Raw genomic sequence first — 17,854 nt, 5'->3', positions numbered from 1 at the left:
GTGGCTGGCACTAGCTATAAGGATGTGGAAACCTCATTTTTGCACCACCATTTTCTCGTTGTGTTAGTGATTCAGCAATTAATACTAGTTAATTGTTGTCAGAAGAATCATAATTTAAGCTCCTATTAGCATTGAAAATATATTTAAGATGCCTGATTGCTGTAAAATATTTCCCTAGTTGCTGAAACCTACACATTTTTGTTGACTCCGCCAATGAACTGGACTTGATTTATTTTCACTCAGCGGATGATGATGACATCTCAGAAGTCAACAAAAAGGATGCCTCAATTGTGGCTTGAATGGTGTCCCAGTTTTCAGAAACAAAATAAGGTTTTTGGACATCACAAAATTTATAAAAACATTTTGTGATTGATTACCTCTCATGATCATCTTTTTAATGTTTGCTTCAGGTGTGACATAAAATTCTGTCAAAAGAAAGTGTTGTTCAGTATCTAATCCAGTCTGCAACCCAATCAAACAAAGCTTTCCAAATATTTGTGATTCTTATAAAGCATGAATAGAATTTAAAGGTTCTTTCTTTCTTTCTTTCTTTCTTTCTTTCTTTCTTGTGCATTATCCTAAGCTTGTCAGCAGGATGAAATGGCAGACAAGGAAGAAGGATAGCCTATAACATGCTCCGGAAAAGATTGAGAAGCTGGTTTTACTTCCTTTTGACAAAAAGAGAAAAAATAATTCAATAAAAACTCACAAATTTACATTCTGATTCATCCCAAAACAATTAAATCTACATTCAATCTGAAGCCCAACCCACACACCTTTAAGCACCAACATGAAATTCTGTTCATGAACCTGCAACAACAAAGAAGAATCAACAGCTCTCTTGAATCACAACTCGACTTTGACAGGAAGAACAGCGCTACGCGACGCTTGGCCGAACGAGAAGAAGGACCTCCGGAGTCTGCTCGTGCTGCTGCTCTCTCCAATAACATCTTGGAGCTGCGAGTTCTGCTGCAACATCCTCTGCAGCGCCGTGCACAGCTGCCTGTCATCCCAAGAGTCCATGGAGAATGATCTCCTCATGGGTTGGACGCGGAACTGCTCATCCCTCTCCCCCACATCGATGCACTCATCTCCCATGCTGCTTCGATGCTGGAGCCTCCTGCTCGTCTTGTCTCCAAGTCTCTGCTCCGTCACTGTATGGGTGTCATCACTGCCAACTTCTTCTTCTTCGATCGCTTCATCATTACTGTGGTAAGGATCATAATGATCAGGTGGAATCGGAGCTGTGATGCTCGACCTGCAGAGTGGGCAATTGGCACTGGTCTGGAGCCAAGTATCAACGCAGTCGATATGGAAGACATGGAAGCAGCTCGGCAGAAGCCGAACCCTCTCTTCTTCTTGGAATTCACTCAGGCAGACGGCACACTCACGGAAGGACGACCTCCGCCGAGCACTCTCAGCTCTTTTCCGGTACCGAAAAGTTGGGATCGCCTGAATTGTCGATTCATCGAGGCCGAGGTTGTCGGCGGAGATCGAGAAGGCCGTGGATGGTGCAGGCTGGCGGCCGAGGAAGCCGGAGCGGTGCCAGTTCAGGCAGCATTTAGTGACGAAGACGTAGTAGCTGAGGAGGACGATGGAAGTGGTGAGGATTCCGATGATGGATAAAGCTAGGATGGGGAAGCTGGTGATTATGTAGGGAGACGGTGGTGGAGGTTGCGGCTTGAGGGGAGGGTGAAAGCTCTTGGTGTTGTCCACTGATGATGGAAGGAAGTTGTCTTCCATGAAAGGAAAAGAATGCTTCAAATGAGCTAAACCATGCGAGAATGATGTCTATGCAGTGATATCAATGCATACAAATCAGTGGAGAGTAGAATTATAAGTCGAGGATCATGGTCGAGAGAAGAGATACAAGTCAAAACCAGAGAAAAGATTGGAGAAGATGCTGCTGGGCTCAGGCGATGAAGTCGTCAAGTAGAAGGCCAACATGACAAGAGTAGAAACTCGTGTGAATGACGAGAAAAATGGGAACAGGGTAATGGGTCAGGTTGGGGAATGGAGTTCAAGTGGAGAGTAAAGGAAGTAAATGATTGAAATGTATCGATGATGACAAGCGTCTTTCAGAATAGTAAACCTTATTATTTCAATTGGCTATCGAAATAAGACGGTGCATATTAATCCTTCATAAAACTTACATTGACGAGAGCCTCAGTTTAGTATATACTAAACTGTGGTCGTTTGTAATGCGACGGTAAAGTTTTAACCTTAGGTTCAACCATGGTCGTACGTAGAAAAAGATATGTGATTGAGAGAGAAATGTCAGACAGATGTGTCTTCTCTTGATGTTTAACGCTGTTCATCCAGAGACAAGGAAAGCTGTAAGAGTATAATTATACTACATAGCCCCTAGTAGAGAGCATGGCAAAGCTGCTGGTCTACACCCAAGGCCAATCCTAAAGACTAGTACCTAATCAGTGCTTTAGATATTCCTTGTGCCATCATCCTTGCAACTTAGCAATCCTTGTGCATGAATAAATGATCCGTTGATGAGCCACGAAGCCTTCAAATGTTCTGAAACTTTTCTCTATTTTGGTTGCAGATATCAGTCTGATGTCAATGTGGCAGATGAACTCTCACAGAAACTTCCATGCTTTGGCAGTACCAAAGCAGGTGGCGGTGAAGAAACAAAATAGCCAAAAATAATCACTTGTGCTTGTTTCCTGACAGGTAAAAGGGGGATTAGAAGGTTGAAAACTCGAGCAACTACAGCTTGATGGCAGCAGTGAAGCATAGGAGACAGAGGAGCAGTCTCGAGGTTTGATCGAGGGAAGAAAAATGGAGGACAGCATCAGAACATGCAGGGCACTGGGTGAGGACATGATGTGATGGTGGACATGACTGTGTCTCACAAAAGTATCTCTCTTCGACAACTTTGATCGTAAAATGTTTCTATGATTTACTGGATGACGGTGTAGGTTTCTGAGATGAGATCAAACCAGAAAAATGTATCGATATCAAAGAATAAGAATAACACACTATTGTAACTGATAGTTATTGTGGAGTTATTATATTTGTTTCTTGCTAAAAGAATAACAGTGTTGGAATCTTATGATGTATCCATTGCCATAGTAAGAGAGAAAAATTGCAAGGCATTCCTTTCAACTTGAGGGTGGACCAAAGTCTATGAAAAATTAATGTTTGAGGTCCACACAAGAATTTGGGTCTTTGTGGATTTCACATGCTTTAGTTGACATGGTGTGTGTGTGTGTTGAAATGAAAGTGGTATGTGTTGAGATTTGATTCATAGTTATCTATCTAGATTGTTATCATGAAAGTGATCTAATGGTTACATGATGATTTCAATAACCACTTGAATCATGATCCAGTAGTTATAAGGTGGTTTCATTAACTACCTCATGATCTAGTAGTTATAGGGTGGTTGTCATTAGGTCCTATAAATAGGACCGTAGTTCATATAGCAAAGCATTGAGCCTGAGTCAATAGAAAAAGAGACAGATAGATAGAGAGTCTATGTGCATTTGGTATCTTGTAAGTGTTCCTCCTGCTTTTAATACTACATCCCCAACATTTGTGGTATCAGAGTCTAGTTTCAATCTGAACTGGGCATTATGGCTTTTAACGGTAATTCCATGTCTCAACCCCTTATCCCAATCTTCTCGGGCAAAAGTTATAAATTTTGGAGTATCAAGATGAAGACTCTATTTAAGTCTCAAGATCTTTGAGACTTAATAGAGAATGGATATGTAGATCCAGATAATGAAATCGGGCTGAGGGAAAATAGAAAGAAGGACTCAAAGGCATTGTTCTTCATTCAACAAGCTGTACATGAGACGATCTTCTCAAGAATTACAGCAGCGACAACCTCAAAGCAAGCCTGGTTGATACTTCAAAATGAATTTCAAGGCTCATCAAGGGTGATTACGGTAAAACTTCAAACCTTCCATCGTGAGTTTGAAATTTTATTCATGAAAAACAATGAATCGGTGCAAGATTTTCTTTCTCGAGTGACTGAAATTGTTAGTCAAATGAAATCTTATGGTGAACATCTTCCTGATTATATAATTGTTGCAAAAGTTTTGAGAAGTTTAACTCCGAAATTTGATCATGTTGTTGCCACAATTGAGGAATCAAAAGATTTATCTACTTATTCATTTGATGAACTAATGGGTTCCTTGAAAGTACACGAAGTAAGGTTGAACAGGTCACTTGAAAAAAGTGAAGAAAAAACATTTCAGGTTAAGGGGGAGTCTTCTACTTCAAAAGAAGACAAAAAATCAGCAAGAAGAGGACGTGGCAGAGGAGGATTTCGTGGTAGAGGAAATGGAAGAGGAAGATGACACTATGATGAACAAGGGCAATCAAATTATAATAAAAAAAATTACAAAAGTGGAATTCAATGTCACTATTGTAAAAAGTTTGGTCACATGAAGGCAGATTGCTGGAAAAGAGAAAAGCAAGCAAGCTATGTGGAGAAAAATGAAGAAAATAGTAAGTTGTTTATGACTCATTCACATGTTCATAATATCTCAAATGATATTTGGTTTCTGGATAGTGGATGTTCTAATCATATGTCAGGCATAAAATCAATATTTAGAGATATTGATGAGACTCACAAGTTATGTTAGACTTGGAGATAACAAGCAGATCCAAGTGAAAGGGAAAGGAACGATTGAGGTGAAGACAAATCAAGGAAAGGTAAAATACCTTGATAATATTTTCTTTGTTCCTACTTTATCACATAATTTGTTGAGTGTTGGACAATTAGTAAATGATGGATATTCAGTAATATTTGATGATGGTTCATACACTATTAGAGATAAGAAATCTGGTTTGATTATAGTAAATGTTTGCATGACACAAAACAAGATGTTTCCACTTGATGTGTCAAATATTGAAAGACATGCGCTTGTCACAACTCAAAAGAACGAGTCTAGTTTATGGCATTTAAGATATGGACACCTTAACATTAAAGGTTTAAGGTTGTTAAGTCAAAAAGGAATGGTTTTTGGATTGCCTAAGATTAATACACTTAATGTATGTGAAGGATGTATTTATGGCAAACAAAGTAGAAAACCATTTCCTATTGGAAAAGCATGGAGAGCATCTAATTGTCTTGACTTAATTCATGCTGACTTATGTTGTCCTATGAATACAAAATCATTTGGTGGAAGTCAATATTTTTTATTGTTTACGGATGATTATAGTCGCATGAGTTGGGTATATTTTTTGAAATTGAAATCTGAAACATTTGATAATTTTCGAAAATTCAAGGCACTTGTAGAAAGACAAAGTGGTAGATATATAAAGACACTTCGGACAGATAGAGGTGGTGAATTTTTATCTAATGAGTTTAGTTCTTTTTGTGAAGAAAATGGTATCCATAGAGAATTGACAGCACCATATACACCGGAGCAAAATGGTGTAGCTGAGCGTAAGAATCGGACTGTTGTTGAAATGGCAAGAAGTTTGCTTAAAGGAAAATATTTTCCAAATCAGTTTTGGGCAGAAGCAGTTGCAACAGCAGTTTATTTGTTGAATATTTCACCAACAAAGGCTGTTATGAATCGAACACCTTTTGAGGCTTGGTATGGTATGAAACCAAGTGTTAGACATCTAAGAATTTTTGGTTGTATTGCTTATGCTTTAGTGAATTCACAAAATCATCACAAGCTTGATGAAAAATCAAAGAAATACATTTTAATTGGTTATTCTTTACAATCTAAAGCATATCGATTATATAACACTGTTAGTGGCAAAGTTATTATTAACAGAAATGTTATGTTTGATGAAAGGGCAAGTTGGAATTGGGAGACCAATAAAGGTGAAACACAAATGCAAATTCCAGCAGAACTAGACACTCCGCAGAATCAAGTGACAGATCCTGCTCCAATAAGTTCGTCGTCAGCCTCACCCAATAGCAGTTCAAATTCAGATTCCTCAGATGAAACCCCTCCAAGAAATTTCAGATCACTGACAGAAATTTATAACTCAATATTTGCTTTGTTTATTTCAGATCCGACAACTTTTGAGGAAGTAATTAAAAAAGAGGAATGGAGAAAAGCAATGAAGGAGGAAATCAAATCAATTGAGAAGAATGAAACTTGGGAGCTAATGGATCTACCGAAAGAAAAGAAAGCGATTGGGTTAAAATGGGTGTTCAAAACAAAATTTAAATGCAAATTATTTGGTTTCACTAATAGTGATTGTGCAGGAGCTTTAGATGATCGGAAGAGTACTTCAGGTAAGTGGAGCCATAACAAGGAAGTATTGTGGAACGGATGAACAAGTTGCGGATATTCGGATACCCTCACCAAATCATTTCCAGTTCGAAAGCATTGGAGTATGCAACTATGAATCAAAGGGGAGTGTTGAGATTTGATTCATAGTTATCTATCTAGATTGTTATCATGATCTAGTGGTTACATGATGATTTCAATAACCACTTGAATCATGATCCAGTAGTTATAAGGTGGTTTTATTAACTACCTCATGATCTAGTAGTTATAGGGTGGTTGTCATTAGGTCATATAAATAGGACTGTAGTTCATGTAGCAAGGCATTGAGCCTGAGTCAATAGAGAAAGAGACAGATAGATAGAGAATCTGTGTGCATTTGGTATCTTGTAAGCGTTCCTCCTGTTTTTAATACTACATCAGTTTTCTTGAGTCAAAAGGATTCTTTTTACTCGTATCGTAGTATTCTGTTTCTCCTTGCTCCTCCATCCCCAACAGTATGGTCTTCTTTTAAACAATCTCTGTGAATGCCTTCCATTCTCCTTCCCTGGTAGGAGGATGAATTCTCTATTCGATGTGTCCTCATGTACTTAATTAAATGACAGCAGTTTAAGAAGAAACAGTTCCAAATGGAACAGCTATATGATTAAAGTAGCTATATGATTGAGTTGAAACTTTTTTGCAGATAAATTTCAATTTCTGAAATAGAGTTTTTAAAATCTCTATTTTCATAAATTGAAATTTGAAAGGAAAAGAAGGAAGAAGCCATTGGTTTGGGAAGCTTTTTTCCAGATTAAAAAAAAAAGCCTCTCTATATCAAAAATTGAAATTTGAAGATGAAGAAGAAAGAAAGTCATTGGCCGTTTGTAAACTTTTCTTTAGATAAAAAGCTTCTCTATTTCACAGAATTCACAACAAATTAGATGGATGTAATATATATATATATATATATATATATATATATATATATATATATATATATATATATATATATATATATATATATATATATATATATATATATATATATAGGGTAAATTCTCTACAAAAGCTCCTTATTTTACTGAATTTTTATTTAGCGTCCACCTTTTTTTTAATTTTCACAAAGAGCCTTAAAATTTTAAAATAATAAAAGTAACTCTCAATGATTATTTGTTTTCTCTTAAAGAGTTGCATCTTTCTCTTCGCCCTTTTTAAATTCATTACATTAAACCAAACTACTCAATTGAACCCATTTAAAATAAATAATATTAAAAAGTTGTATCCTCTCTCCCCCACTTTTCAAATTTATTATGTTGAATCAAACCGCTGAATCGAAGCGGTAGTACCAAGTCAACCAATTTACAAATAAATAATATTTAATAATATAATAATATAATAATTTATGATAGTAAATATCTTAATTAAATATATAAAATTATTTTAAATTATAAAAATTAAAAGTAACATAATATAAACAATAAAATAAAAATTATTGTTGTTATCTATAAAGTAAAAAAATAATATATTAAAAAAATTTATATTAAAAAAGATAAAATTATTGAATTATTTAAAATCTTCAAAATAAATTTGAAAGCTCTATATAACCATTAATTTTTATTTTTAAACCCTTTAAAATAGTTTTTAAATTAAATTTGACACTTACAAAGTTAAATTTCTCCAAAAAATACCAAATGTTTTTTAAAAAGTCCTTAAAATGGATTCTAACTAGGTTTGAAATCTATTCAGGAAGTGTGGTAAAAAAAAACCCATAATTTAGACTCACTCACACTATTTTTTTTGGTAATTTAAAAATACTATAAGTGGGCCAAAACCTAGTCAAAACAAGTTAAAACTTTGAGAACACTTTTTAATTACTTTCATATAAACAAAAGTATAATTTTTTTTCTAATTTAGAGAATTTATTTGTTATTTTCAAATTGTGAATACTTTGAATTTTTATTTTCTTCAATTTTTTTACAAAATTTGACGAATGTGTTGCTTCCATGCAATATTTTCTAACATTTGAAATTCTAAATATATTTGAAACATATTCTGAAAATTTTTTCTAAAAAATTCATGATTTAGACCCACATATTATTTTTAGGGACAATTCAAAAATAGTATAATTGAGTCAAAACCTAATCCAAACAAGTTAGAACTTTCAAAGAAACCTTTGAATTCCTTCTAGATGGATAAAGATATATATATTTTTTTTTCTATTTTAGAGAATTTATTTTATTTTTTGATATTTTTATATTGTGAATACTTTGAATTTTTCTAATTTATTCAATTTTGACAATATTTGACAAATGTCATGCTTCTATTCAATATTTTCTAATATTTGAGCTTCATAATAGGTTTAAAACTTATTATGAAAGTATGGTCCAAAAAAATTACTATTTAGACTCTTTTACACGATTGTTGGGGGTAATTCATAAATAGTGTTGCTAGTTCAAAACCTGGTCAAAACAAATTGAAACTTATAGGAAACCTTTCGATTGCTACCGGGTGTAAAAAAAATAACTCTATCTATTTTAAGAAATTTATTTGATATTTTTCTGGTATTTTAATATTAAAATTAGTCTAAAAATTTTAATTTCTTTATTTTTTTTATAAAATTTAATTTTTCGTGTAATATTTTGTAAATTTTGAGCTTCTAAATAGACTTAAAACCTATTTTTAAATTTTGCTCCCAAAAACCATGATTTGAACTCACTTATAATATTTTTTAAGGTAATTCAAAATTAGTGTAGCTAGGCCAAAACATAATCAAAACAAGTTTAGACTTTCAGGAAACCTTTGAATTGCTACCAGAATTTTTTAATTTATTGATTTTTTTAGAAAATTTAATTTAAAAAGTTATATTTTTACCTATAATTAACAGATTTCCTAAAAGTTGTAATTTGTTTTGACCAAGTTTTGACCTAATTATACTATTTTTGAATTGTCTCCCAAAAAAATAGTGTAAGTAGGTCTAAGTCATGATTTTTTAGGAACCATATAGTCGGAATAGATTTTAAACCTATTTAGAAACTTAAATGTTACCAAATATTGAATAAAAAATATGATATGATATTTTGTCAAAAATTAAAAAAATAGAAAAATTCAAAGTATTCACAATCTAAAAAACTTGAAAAATATCAAATAATTTTTTGAAAGATAAAAAATATAATTTGTCTATCTGAAGGTAATTTAAAGGTTTTCTGAAAGTTTCAACTTGTTTTGAATAGGTTTTGGCTTAGTTACGTTGTCTTTGAATTGTCCTAAAAAATAGTATAAGTGAATTTAAATCATGATTTTTTAACCACACTTTTAGAATGAGTTTCAAATGATATAAAAGCTAAAAATTTATAAAATATTGGATGTAAGCATGAAATTTTATCAAAATTTACCAAAAATTAAAGAAATTAGAAAAATTCAGAGTACCACACTTCGAAATATCAAAAAATAAAATAAAATAAAATAAATTTCATAAAATTTAAAAAGTTACATTTTTGTCCAATCTGAGAGCAATTCAAAGGTCTTCTAAAAGTTTCAACTTGTTTTAACTAGGTTTTGATCCAGTTAATCTGTTTTTGAATTGGGTAAAATAAAATAGTATAAGTGTATCTAAATCATGATTTTTTTTCAACCATACTTTTTAATAGATTTCAAACATATTTAGAAGATATTTTAAAAGTATTTGCTTTAAAATACCAGAATTTGCTTTTATATCAAAATCATGCTTTAAAATAATGATTTTTTAAATATATAAATATTGTTACTATATCATTCTTTACTTTTTATAGTTAATAAAATTATTTTTAGTATATTATTTATATATTTTTTACATATAGTTTTTCAATTGAATATTTTTATATTTTATTATTATATTTATTAATATCAATTGATATATATCATTAATTTTTAAATATTATTTATTTTAAATTAATTAATGTTTTTGGCACTAAGAAGGGGGGGGCAAGGGATGAATTAGTACAGTGGATAAAATTATATCGGTTTGAAAAATCTTTTGTACATTGAAAATCGATCTTGGAAGATGTTAACTTGGAAGTGTAAGGAAGCATAGTGAAAGCAATAAGAAGGCAGTTTGCAGTTAAAGTAAACTGCTCAAAAGAAATGCAAACCAGATTTTTATAGTGGTTTGGTCGTCGTGACCTACATCCACTCTACCGATTTCTCTTTCGTCGAGGCCACCGGCATCCACTATCAGTCTTCTTCAATGGGCGAAGGCCAACTACCCTTTTACACCCCTCTTCTCCTTTTCACGGGGTTAGGAGACAACCTTTTATAAGCACACACTCCTCTCTAAATAGAATTCTAAGTTTAAGTTAGAAGAGGGGATCTTTCAAGTAATTTCTATAGTGTTTTCTCACTTTTAAGTTCTCTATGCTTATGTGTATTAACCATGGATGAGAGGGGTATTTATAGGCCTCAAGTTGATTCAAACTTAGAGCCTAACAAGGTCTCATCCTGAGTTTCTCGGGTCCTAGCGGTACCACTACTTGTACTAGGTGGTACCACCGCCTGCAGTACTGACATTAGGTGAAACCATCGCTTGGGAGACTGTGTCTGGATAGTACCATCACCCAGACTAGAGATATCATCGCCTGACACTGACATTGGGTGGTACCACTACCTAGTCTGATAGTACAACTACTTGACATAGTCTCAGAGACTGTGCTATGATGGTGCCACTTGTTAGGTCACTATTTAGGCCTTTCACTTAGCCCAACATAATCCATACATAGGCCCAACTAGTCTCTAATTGGGTTGGCCCAATTTTAATCCTAATTATATTTTACCTATAAAATTGAAGGCATACACTAAGCAAATCCGTTCTGGTTAGTCTAGGTTTCTTCTGGCGATCTTCTAGCGAACTTCCGATGATCTCTCGGCAATGTTCCAGCGGACTCCTATCAAGCTCCTGGACTTCATGACGATCTTCTTGGCGAGTTCCGACAAGCTTCTTCCATAAGCTCCTAGACTTCTCGATCAATTCCGACAGAACTTCCGACGAACGTCTAGACTTTCGATGAACTCTCGAACTCTCAATGAAGTCTTGTTCTTGACTCCGGGACTTCATTTTGCTTTATGCCTTGCTATCGTAGCTAATCTTACACAAATAAAACCTACTTTGATCTAGAAAATTATTATAAAGTTTGAATCATGTTGTTCAGTATGTCATTGGTTCATCGATGCTTCATCCGATTCTTCGGTGCATCGTTCTTTCTTGTGGCCTATTACCTAATCGGCTAGTTGACCTCTACAACTCTGATTTCCTTAGCGCAATTTCCGTTCTTCTTGGCCCGATGCCTGAACTCATGGCCCGAAGCCTTCTATCGATACATCGATCAATCCTCCGGCTCGACATCCAATCTTCTAACATGTTCCACTCCGATCGAACATAATTCTTCCTACTCTTAATTGTCTCTCCCTAATCGAAGCTTCCTACGTCACTCAAAATGTAAATCAGATACACTATCAATTGGTTTCAATATCAAAATCTGATATTCAACAATCTTTCCCTTTTTTATAATGACAACTAATTGATGACAAAGTTAACTTTAACTCCCCCTATCAATATGTTATATTGATAGAACTCTTGAATTAAAAAATTAAAGCAACATGTCATGATAAAATCATGCATAACATCATACTTCTCCCCCTTTGTCATCAACAAAAAGGAGAAGTTCAACTATCAAGTGTTTGGACATACAAGTTCAAATCATTATATAATATCCAGTTTTATCATCATACAAGTTTTATAACATACAGCTAGTAAATTTGATCATCACATTACAACATGCATAATCACCAAATCATCATTAATTTTGAGGATGTGCAAGATTATAAATTTTGTAAGTTTATATTTTTCCTTCTTAAGATAGGCATGACAACACTTTTATATACAAGCAAGCAAAATTTTACTTCATCAAGCTAGCAACTTTGGCAAGTTTTACATCATTTTCCAATATGCAAGTTAGCAAATTTAGCAAATGTTACATTATATTATAACATGCAAGCTAGCAATTTGGCAAGTGCTATTTTTCTTTGAAGTATGAAAACTAGCAAGTTTTTGAAAAAAAATACGAGATAGTAAATAGCAAGTTTAGAATATGCAAGCTAGCAAGTTTTTGAAGGTTAGTAAATTTTACATCATTTGAAATATGCAAGACAACAAACTAGCAATTCTTGGTAATGTTCAAGATAGCAAGTTCTTAGCAATTTTTCTCCCCCTTTGTCATATTTCTTGGTAATGTCATCTTTCAATTTGTAAGCTAGCAATTTTTTTCTCCCTTTGTCATTGTCAACAAAAAAGGAAGAATACAATGTTGTAATTCTTTTTCCCTTTACATTAATTTTCAAATCATGATAAAGTTAAAGTATCATTTTTTTCAATAGTTTCAAATTAAAACATGTACAATTTTAAAACCTTACATTTTATTCTTACTTCATGCATGATACCAAAAATAAATCATCACTATGGGCATATCATATATGATACTCAAGCATTCATGATATATCATTTTAGCAACAAATCATAATATTGTATGCATCATTCCAAATCATAAATAATTCAAATCATGATAGTATCAAAATATCAAATTACATTACATTCTATCATATATGATCATAACTTCTCATTTGTATGCATCAACATAAATTCATAAGTATTTCATGTATAATTTCATATTATCACATGAAGAATATTAAGAAAAATTAGTTGGGTGATGAGATAAACACTTCATGAATACAAAGAATTATACATAAAAATCATATTATGAAAGATAAAATATCAAAGATCATGAAGGATTAAGCCATAAATTCTAAATGACATGATTTATCTTGACAAATCTCCTTTCTAGTAAATAACAAAAAAGAAACATGCGAGTTCAAAAATAAAATCTTGATTCATAAAAAAATTTCAAGTATCAATATCAAGAATTCAAGATCATGATATTGATAAAGACATTCCTATAGAAAAAGGTGTCATGAGAGAACATATAAAGGATCTCGATTCATGTATAATATCTCTCGATTCAACATAAATCATAAAAATTATAATTCCGAAAAATCATGATTCATTTAGATAGTAGATAGCAAAAAGAAATATCAAGGATAAAAGATCTCAATTCACTTAGGGTAAATCTCAAGTTATAAATATCAAGAAATCAAGATAAACATCATAGTTAGATAAAGCTCATCTAAATTCAAATCAACAAATCATCAAAAATCACTTATAAGAGATTCAAACTGGCATAAATAACTTTATCAATCTCTTAGTGAAAAATCGATAAGATAGAGAAAAAAAATTTTCAAGAAAAATACTTTCCTCGGTTTAGTTGTTTCCATTCATATGATTTATTTCATAGAAACATGCCTTTTTCATTTATACCAAATAAAAACATGCATCAACATTTAAAATCGAAAAAAAACTTTCATTACGACAAAGATCGATAATCCATAAATCATAAAAATCATCATGCATAATTTTGAAATATAAACTTATTAAGCATGATCATTATGACATCAAAACAAGGTTTCAAGTTTTCAAGGTATAACATGCACAATTTCAAACTATAAACTCATTAAATATGATATCATCAAACATGATTTCATAAAGTATTTTCAATCAAAATCGAAAATGATCAATTTAGATACACATTATTATTTTTTTCTTAAAGGCATGCATAGGATTAATCATTAGATTTAAATCTAATATTTTATTATATTTTCATAAAACATGTAATTATCATTATCATTTTCAAAATTAACTAGAAAAAGAAGCATGATATATATATTTTATTTACTAACTAATTTAAAAATAAGTCATAAAAAAGCATTAAGTAATTTTGAAACAAGACAAAGAGGTTTTGGTTACCTCATCGTCGAAAGTCATTAAGGCGTAGTTTGCCACCTCGCTTTTATCGGTTTGTTTTTCATCTTTGGATGAACTCGGTTCGTTCCAAGCTACCTTGAGTGCTCTCTTCTTCTTTGGCAACTTCCTTTTACGTTCATTTTTATTTTTTAATTCTTGTTTAATGAAACCTTTTAAATTTTATAGTGAGAAGTTCGAGTTCATCATCACTTGAGCTTTTGCTCGAATAGTTTTCATTTGTTTTAAGTGTCAAATCCTTCATATTCTTTGGAAGATTATTCTCAAGTTCTTCATGAGCGTTACAAGTCATTTCATAGGTCATTAACGACCCAATAAGTTCTTCAAGGTGAAAAATATTCAAATCCTTGACCTCTTGAATGGCCATTACTTTAGGATTCCAAGTTTTAGAAAAAGATCGTAAAACTTTATTAACATGCTCAAAATTCAAAAAACATTTACCAAGAGCTTTTAGACTATTGACGACATCCGTAAAATAGGTGTACATATTGTTAGGATCGGAGCGACACTAAGAGTGGGGGGGGGGGGGTGAATTAGTGTAGCGGTAAAATACGATAAACTTTTGATGATTTAAACACTTTCGGAAACTTCGTACGATAAAAGCAATGTTTCGTTTGAAACCATTTCGATTGCGTTTTAACTTGAAGGGATACGTAAGAAGAAGACAAAGAAGTAGAGCATTAAAGTGCAAATGGTTTGCAATAATATAAATGACAATAAGTAAATGCAAACCAATGATCACGCCGATTTTAAAGTGGTTCGGTCAAATGACCTACATCCACTTGCGAGGCCCCTCTTCGATGAGGCTCCCACCTTCCACTAGCAAAACTTTTGAAGGGGAAGGGTAAATACCCCTCTTACAACTTTTTACAAATGGTTCACTCTCTTACAGATTTTCAGCAAGAAAGAAGGAGGTGAACACTAGCAAATTGAAAATAAGACTAGCTAGGATTTTTCTAAGACCTTTCTTTCAATCAATTGCTTCTCAAAATGTTGTCATCTCAGCTGAGATTTGAGGGGTATTTATAGGCCTCAAGAGGATTCAAATTTGGGCTCCAAAATTTGAATTCTCTTTGGGTTCCCGATGTTGGCGGTGCCACCGCCTATCAGTGTCAGACACTGATAGTGGACTAGCGGTGCCACAGCCCAGCTCTCGGGTGCTGGGCGGTGCAACCGCCTAGTCTGGCGATGCCACCGCTAGACCCTTCGGTTCATTGGTTGGGCTTCAAATTTAGCCCAAACTAAGTCTAATTTTGGGCCCAGTTGGCCCCTAACCAAGATATAGGATTATCTCTTAATCCTAATCCTAATTATAAGTGAACTATATAACAAAAAACATCCTAAGCAAGTTTTCAACCGCGAACGTCGAGTCTTGTTTCGGCGAGCTTTCCGACGAACTTCTTCCGACGGACTCCCAGCAAGCTCCCAATCTTGTGTTGACTTTAACGAGTAGCCGAGCCTTCTCGGTGATCTCCATGAACCTCCGACGATCTCTTCGGCGAACTTTCGAAAATTCCGACAGGTTCCCGATTTCTTCTCGGTTGGTTCCGGCAGCATCTCCGACGATTCTTCGGACTCTTAAATGTCCATCGAACTTGACTCCGGTATTCTTGCTTTGTGTTTTCTGGTTATCGTAGTTAATCTTGCACACTTAACTCAATAATATGGATTAGATCAATTAACCCATCAATTGATTTTATCATCAAAATCCGAGATTCAACAATCTCCCCCTTTTTGATGATGACAATAAATTGATGACGGAGTTAAACATAACTCCCCCTATCTAAATGCCATATTATGAGAAGATAAAAACACTAGAATTCCATCCCATTGAATTCAAGCATAAACCGATAAGTTCTAACCGTAGAACTTATCGTTATTCTCATTAAGCATAAGTAAATGCGAAACTTCAATGAAAATCATTTTCAAGTCGAATGATAAGAGACAATTTTTACTACGACAGGAGATAAAGATTTTCAACATGAATTTCATGATATACATGTTAGACATGCTTTCAATATGATCAATCAATCTTGCGATATTCTCAAAGATTTTGCAAGGCATATAAGACATTCATATCACACAAGCTTTTGTAATTCATATAAGTCATGCTATCAAAAGGGTACAAGTCATCACTTTTCTCCCCCTTTGTCACCAACAAAAAGGGAATGAGACTTGAAGCACATAATTTGTGATTATAACATCAGGAATTCAGCATTGATCATACAAAAATTTTATCATTAAGTATGCTAAAATATTTACGCAGAGTTCATCTTAAAGGAAAATTCAGCATTCATCCATTTTATCAAATCTCTTCTTTCTATAAATAACAAAAATTATAGATGTACAAGGAAGAGATTGTGATAAAAAAAATTTCAAGTAGTAACTCCAATAAGTCAAGATCATAATTTGAATACAAATCCATTCAAATTCAATTCGTCAACTAGAAACTCATAATCAAGCCATCAAAATCAATTTCGAGATTCATAAAATATCATAAAATCATTAATCTTGATCAGATAGGAGCGGTGTTTGACTCAAGATAGGATAAGATAATTTAACATATCATTTAGAATCGAAAGAGAAGGATCAGATTCATCGAGGAACGGAGAGAGGATGAAAAACTTTACGGAAAATCCATTCAAACAAGTTTATTCTTAGGGACAATTTAACATACCTAATTCCCTTCTAATGAATTCAAATTGGTCTTCATTCAAAGCTTTTGTAAATATATCTGTTAATTGATGCTTTGTGTCAATGAATTCTAGAACAACATCATTGTTAAGGACATGATCGTGCATGAAATGATGTCTAATGTCGATGTGCTTAGTTCTAGAGTCTTGAATTGGATTTTTAGTAAGACATATGGCACTAGTATTATCACATTTTATGGGAATGTTTTTAAAGTGAATTCCATAGTCTTCTAATGTATTTTTCATCCAAACAACTTGTGCACAGCATGCACTTGCAGCAATGTATTCGGCTTCCGCCGTAGATAGTGCAACTGGATTTTATTTCTTGGAAGTCCAAGAAACAAGTGCATGTCCTAAAAATTAGCATGTTCCGGATGTACTTTTTCTATCTATCCTGCATCCGCTAAAATCGACATCTGCATAAGCTATTAAATCGAATTTTTCAGATTTTGGATACTACAATCCTAAATTTGGAGTTCATACCTAAATATTCTTTTAACACTCTTAAGATGAGATAATTTAGGATTATATTGAAACCTAGCGCAAAGTCCTACACTAAACATAATATCCGGTCTAGTCGCGGTGAGGTAGAGTAGACTACATATCATTCCCTTATATGTTTTTTGATCGAAATTTTCACTATTTTCATCCATATCTAACTTAGTCGAAGTACTCATAGGGGTGTTTATTGCTTTTGAATTATCCATGTTAAATTGTTTTAACAATTCTAATGTATATTTAGATTGGTTAAGAAATATACCATCACTAAGTTGTTTGATTTGTAATCCCAAAAAGAAAGTTAATTCACCCATTAAACTCATTTCAAATTCATGACTCATACATTTGGCAAATGATTCACATAGTGATTCATCCGAAGAGCCAAAAATAATATCGTCAACATAAATTTGCACAATAAGAAAATTATTTTCAAAATATTTGATAAACAATGTAGTATCAACCTTGTCTTTGGTAAAATTATTTAAAATAAGAAAGGAACTAAGCCTTTCATACCAAGCTCTAGGAGCTTGTTTCAAGCTATAGAGAGCCTTAGTCAATTTGAATACATG

The 17,854-nt window shown here is 33.1% G+C and overlaps 1 protein-coding gene across 1 annotated transcript; it reads right to left on the bottom strand.

The window, feature by feature from the left end:
- Window positions 1-791: 791 nt before the first annotated feature.
- Window positions 792-1,916, bottom strand: LOC135622968 (RING-H2 finger protein ATL16-like). The gene has a single exon (XM_065125364.1). It carries the CDS (start codon window positions 1,741-1,743, stop codon window positions 847-849), a length of 897 nt encoding a protein of 298 aa, XP_064981436.1. The 5' UTR covers window positions 1,744-1,916; the 3' UTR covers window positions 792-846.
- Window positions 1,917-17,854: the final 15,938 nt, after the last annotated feature.

The sequence above is a fragment of the Musa acuminata genome, chromosome BXJ2-9 (assembly GCF_036884655.1).
Source record: "Musa acuminata AAA Group cultivar baxijiao chromosome BXJ2-9, Cavendish_Baxijiao_AAA, whole genome shotgun sequence".
In the NCBI taxonomy this organism is placed as follows: Eukaryota; Viridiplantae; Streptophyta; class Magnoliopsida; order Zingiberales; family Musaceae; genus Musa; species Musa acuminata.
This window is presented reverse-complemented; position numbering and strand designations above follow the sequence as displayed.

Bases quoted from the DNA above. Each gene is read 5' to 3' on its own strand.
- LOC135622968 (XM_065125364.1), bottom strand. From the start codon at position 1,743: ATGGAAGACAACTTCCTTCCATCATCAGTGGACAACACCAAGAGCTTT.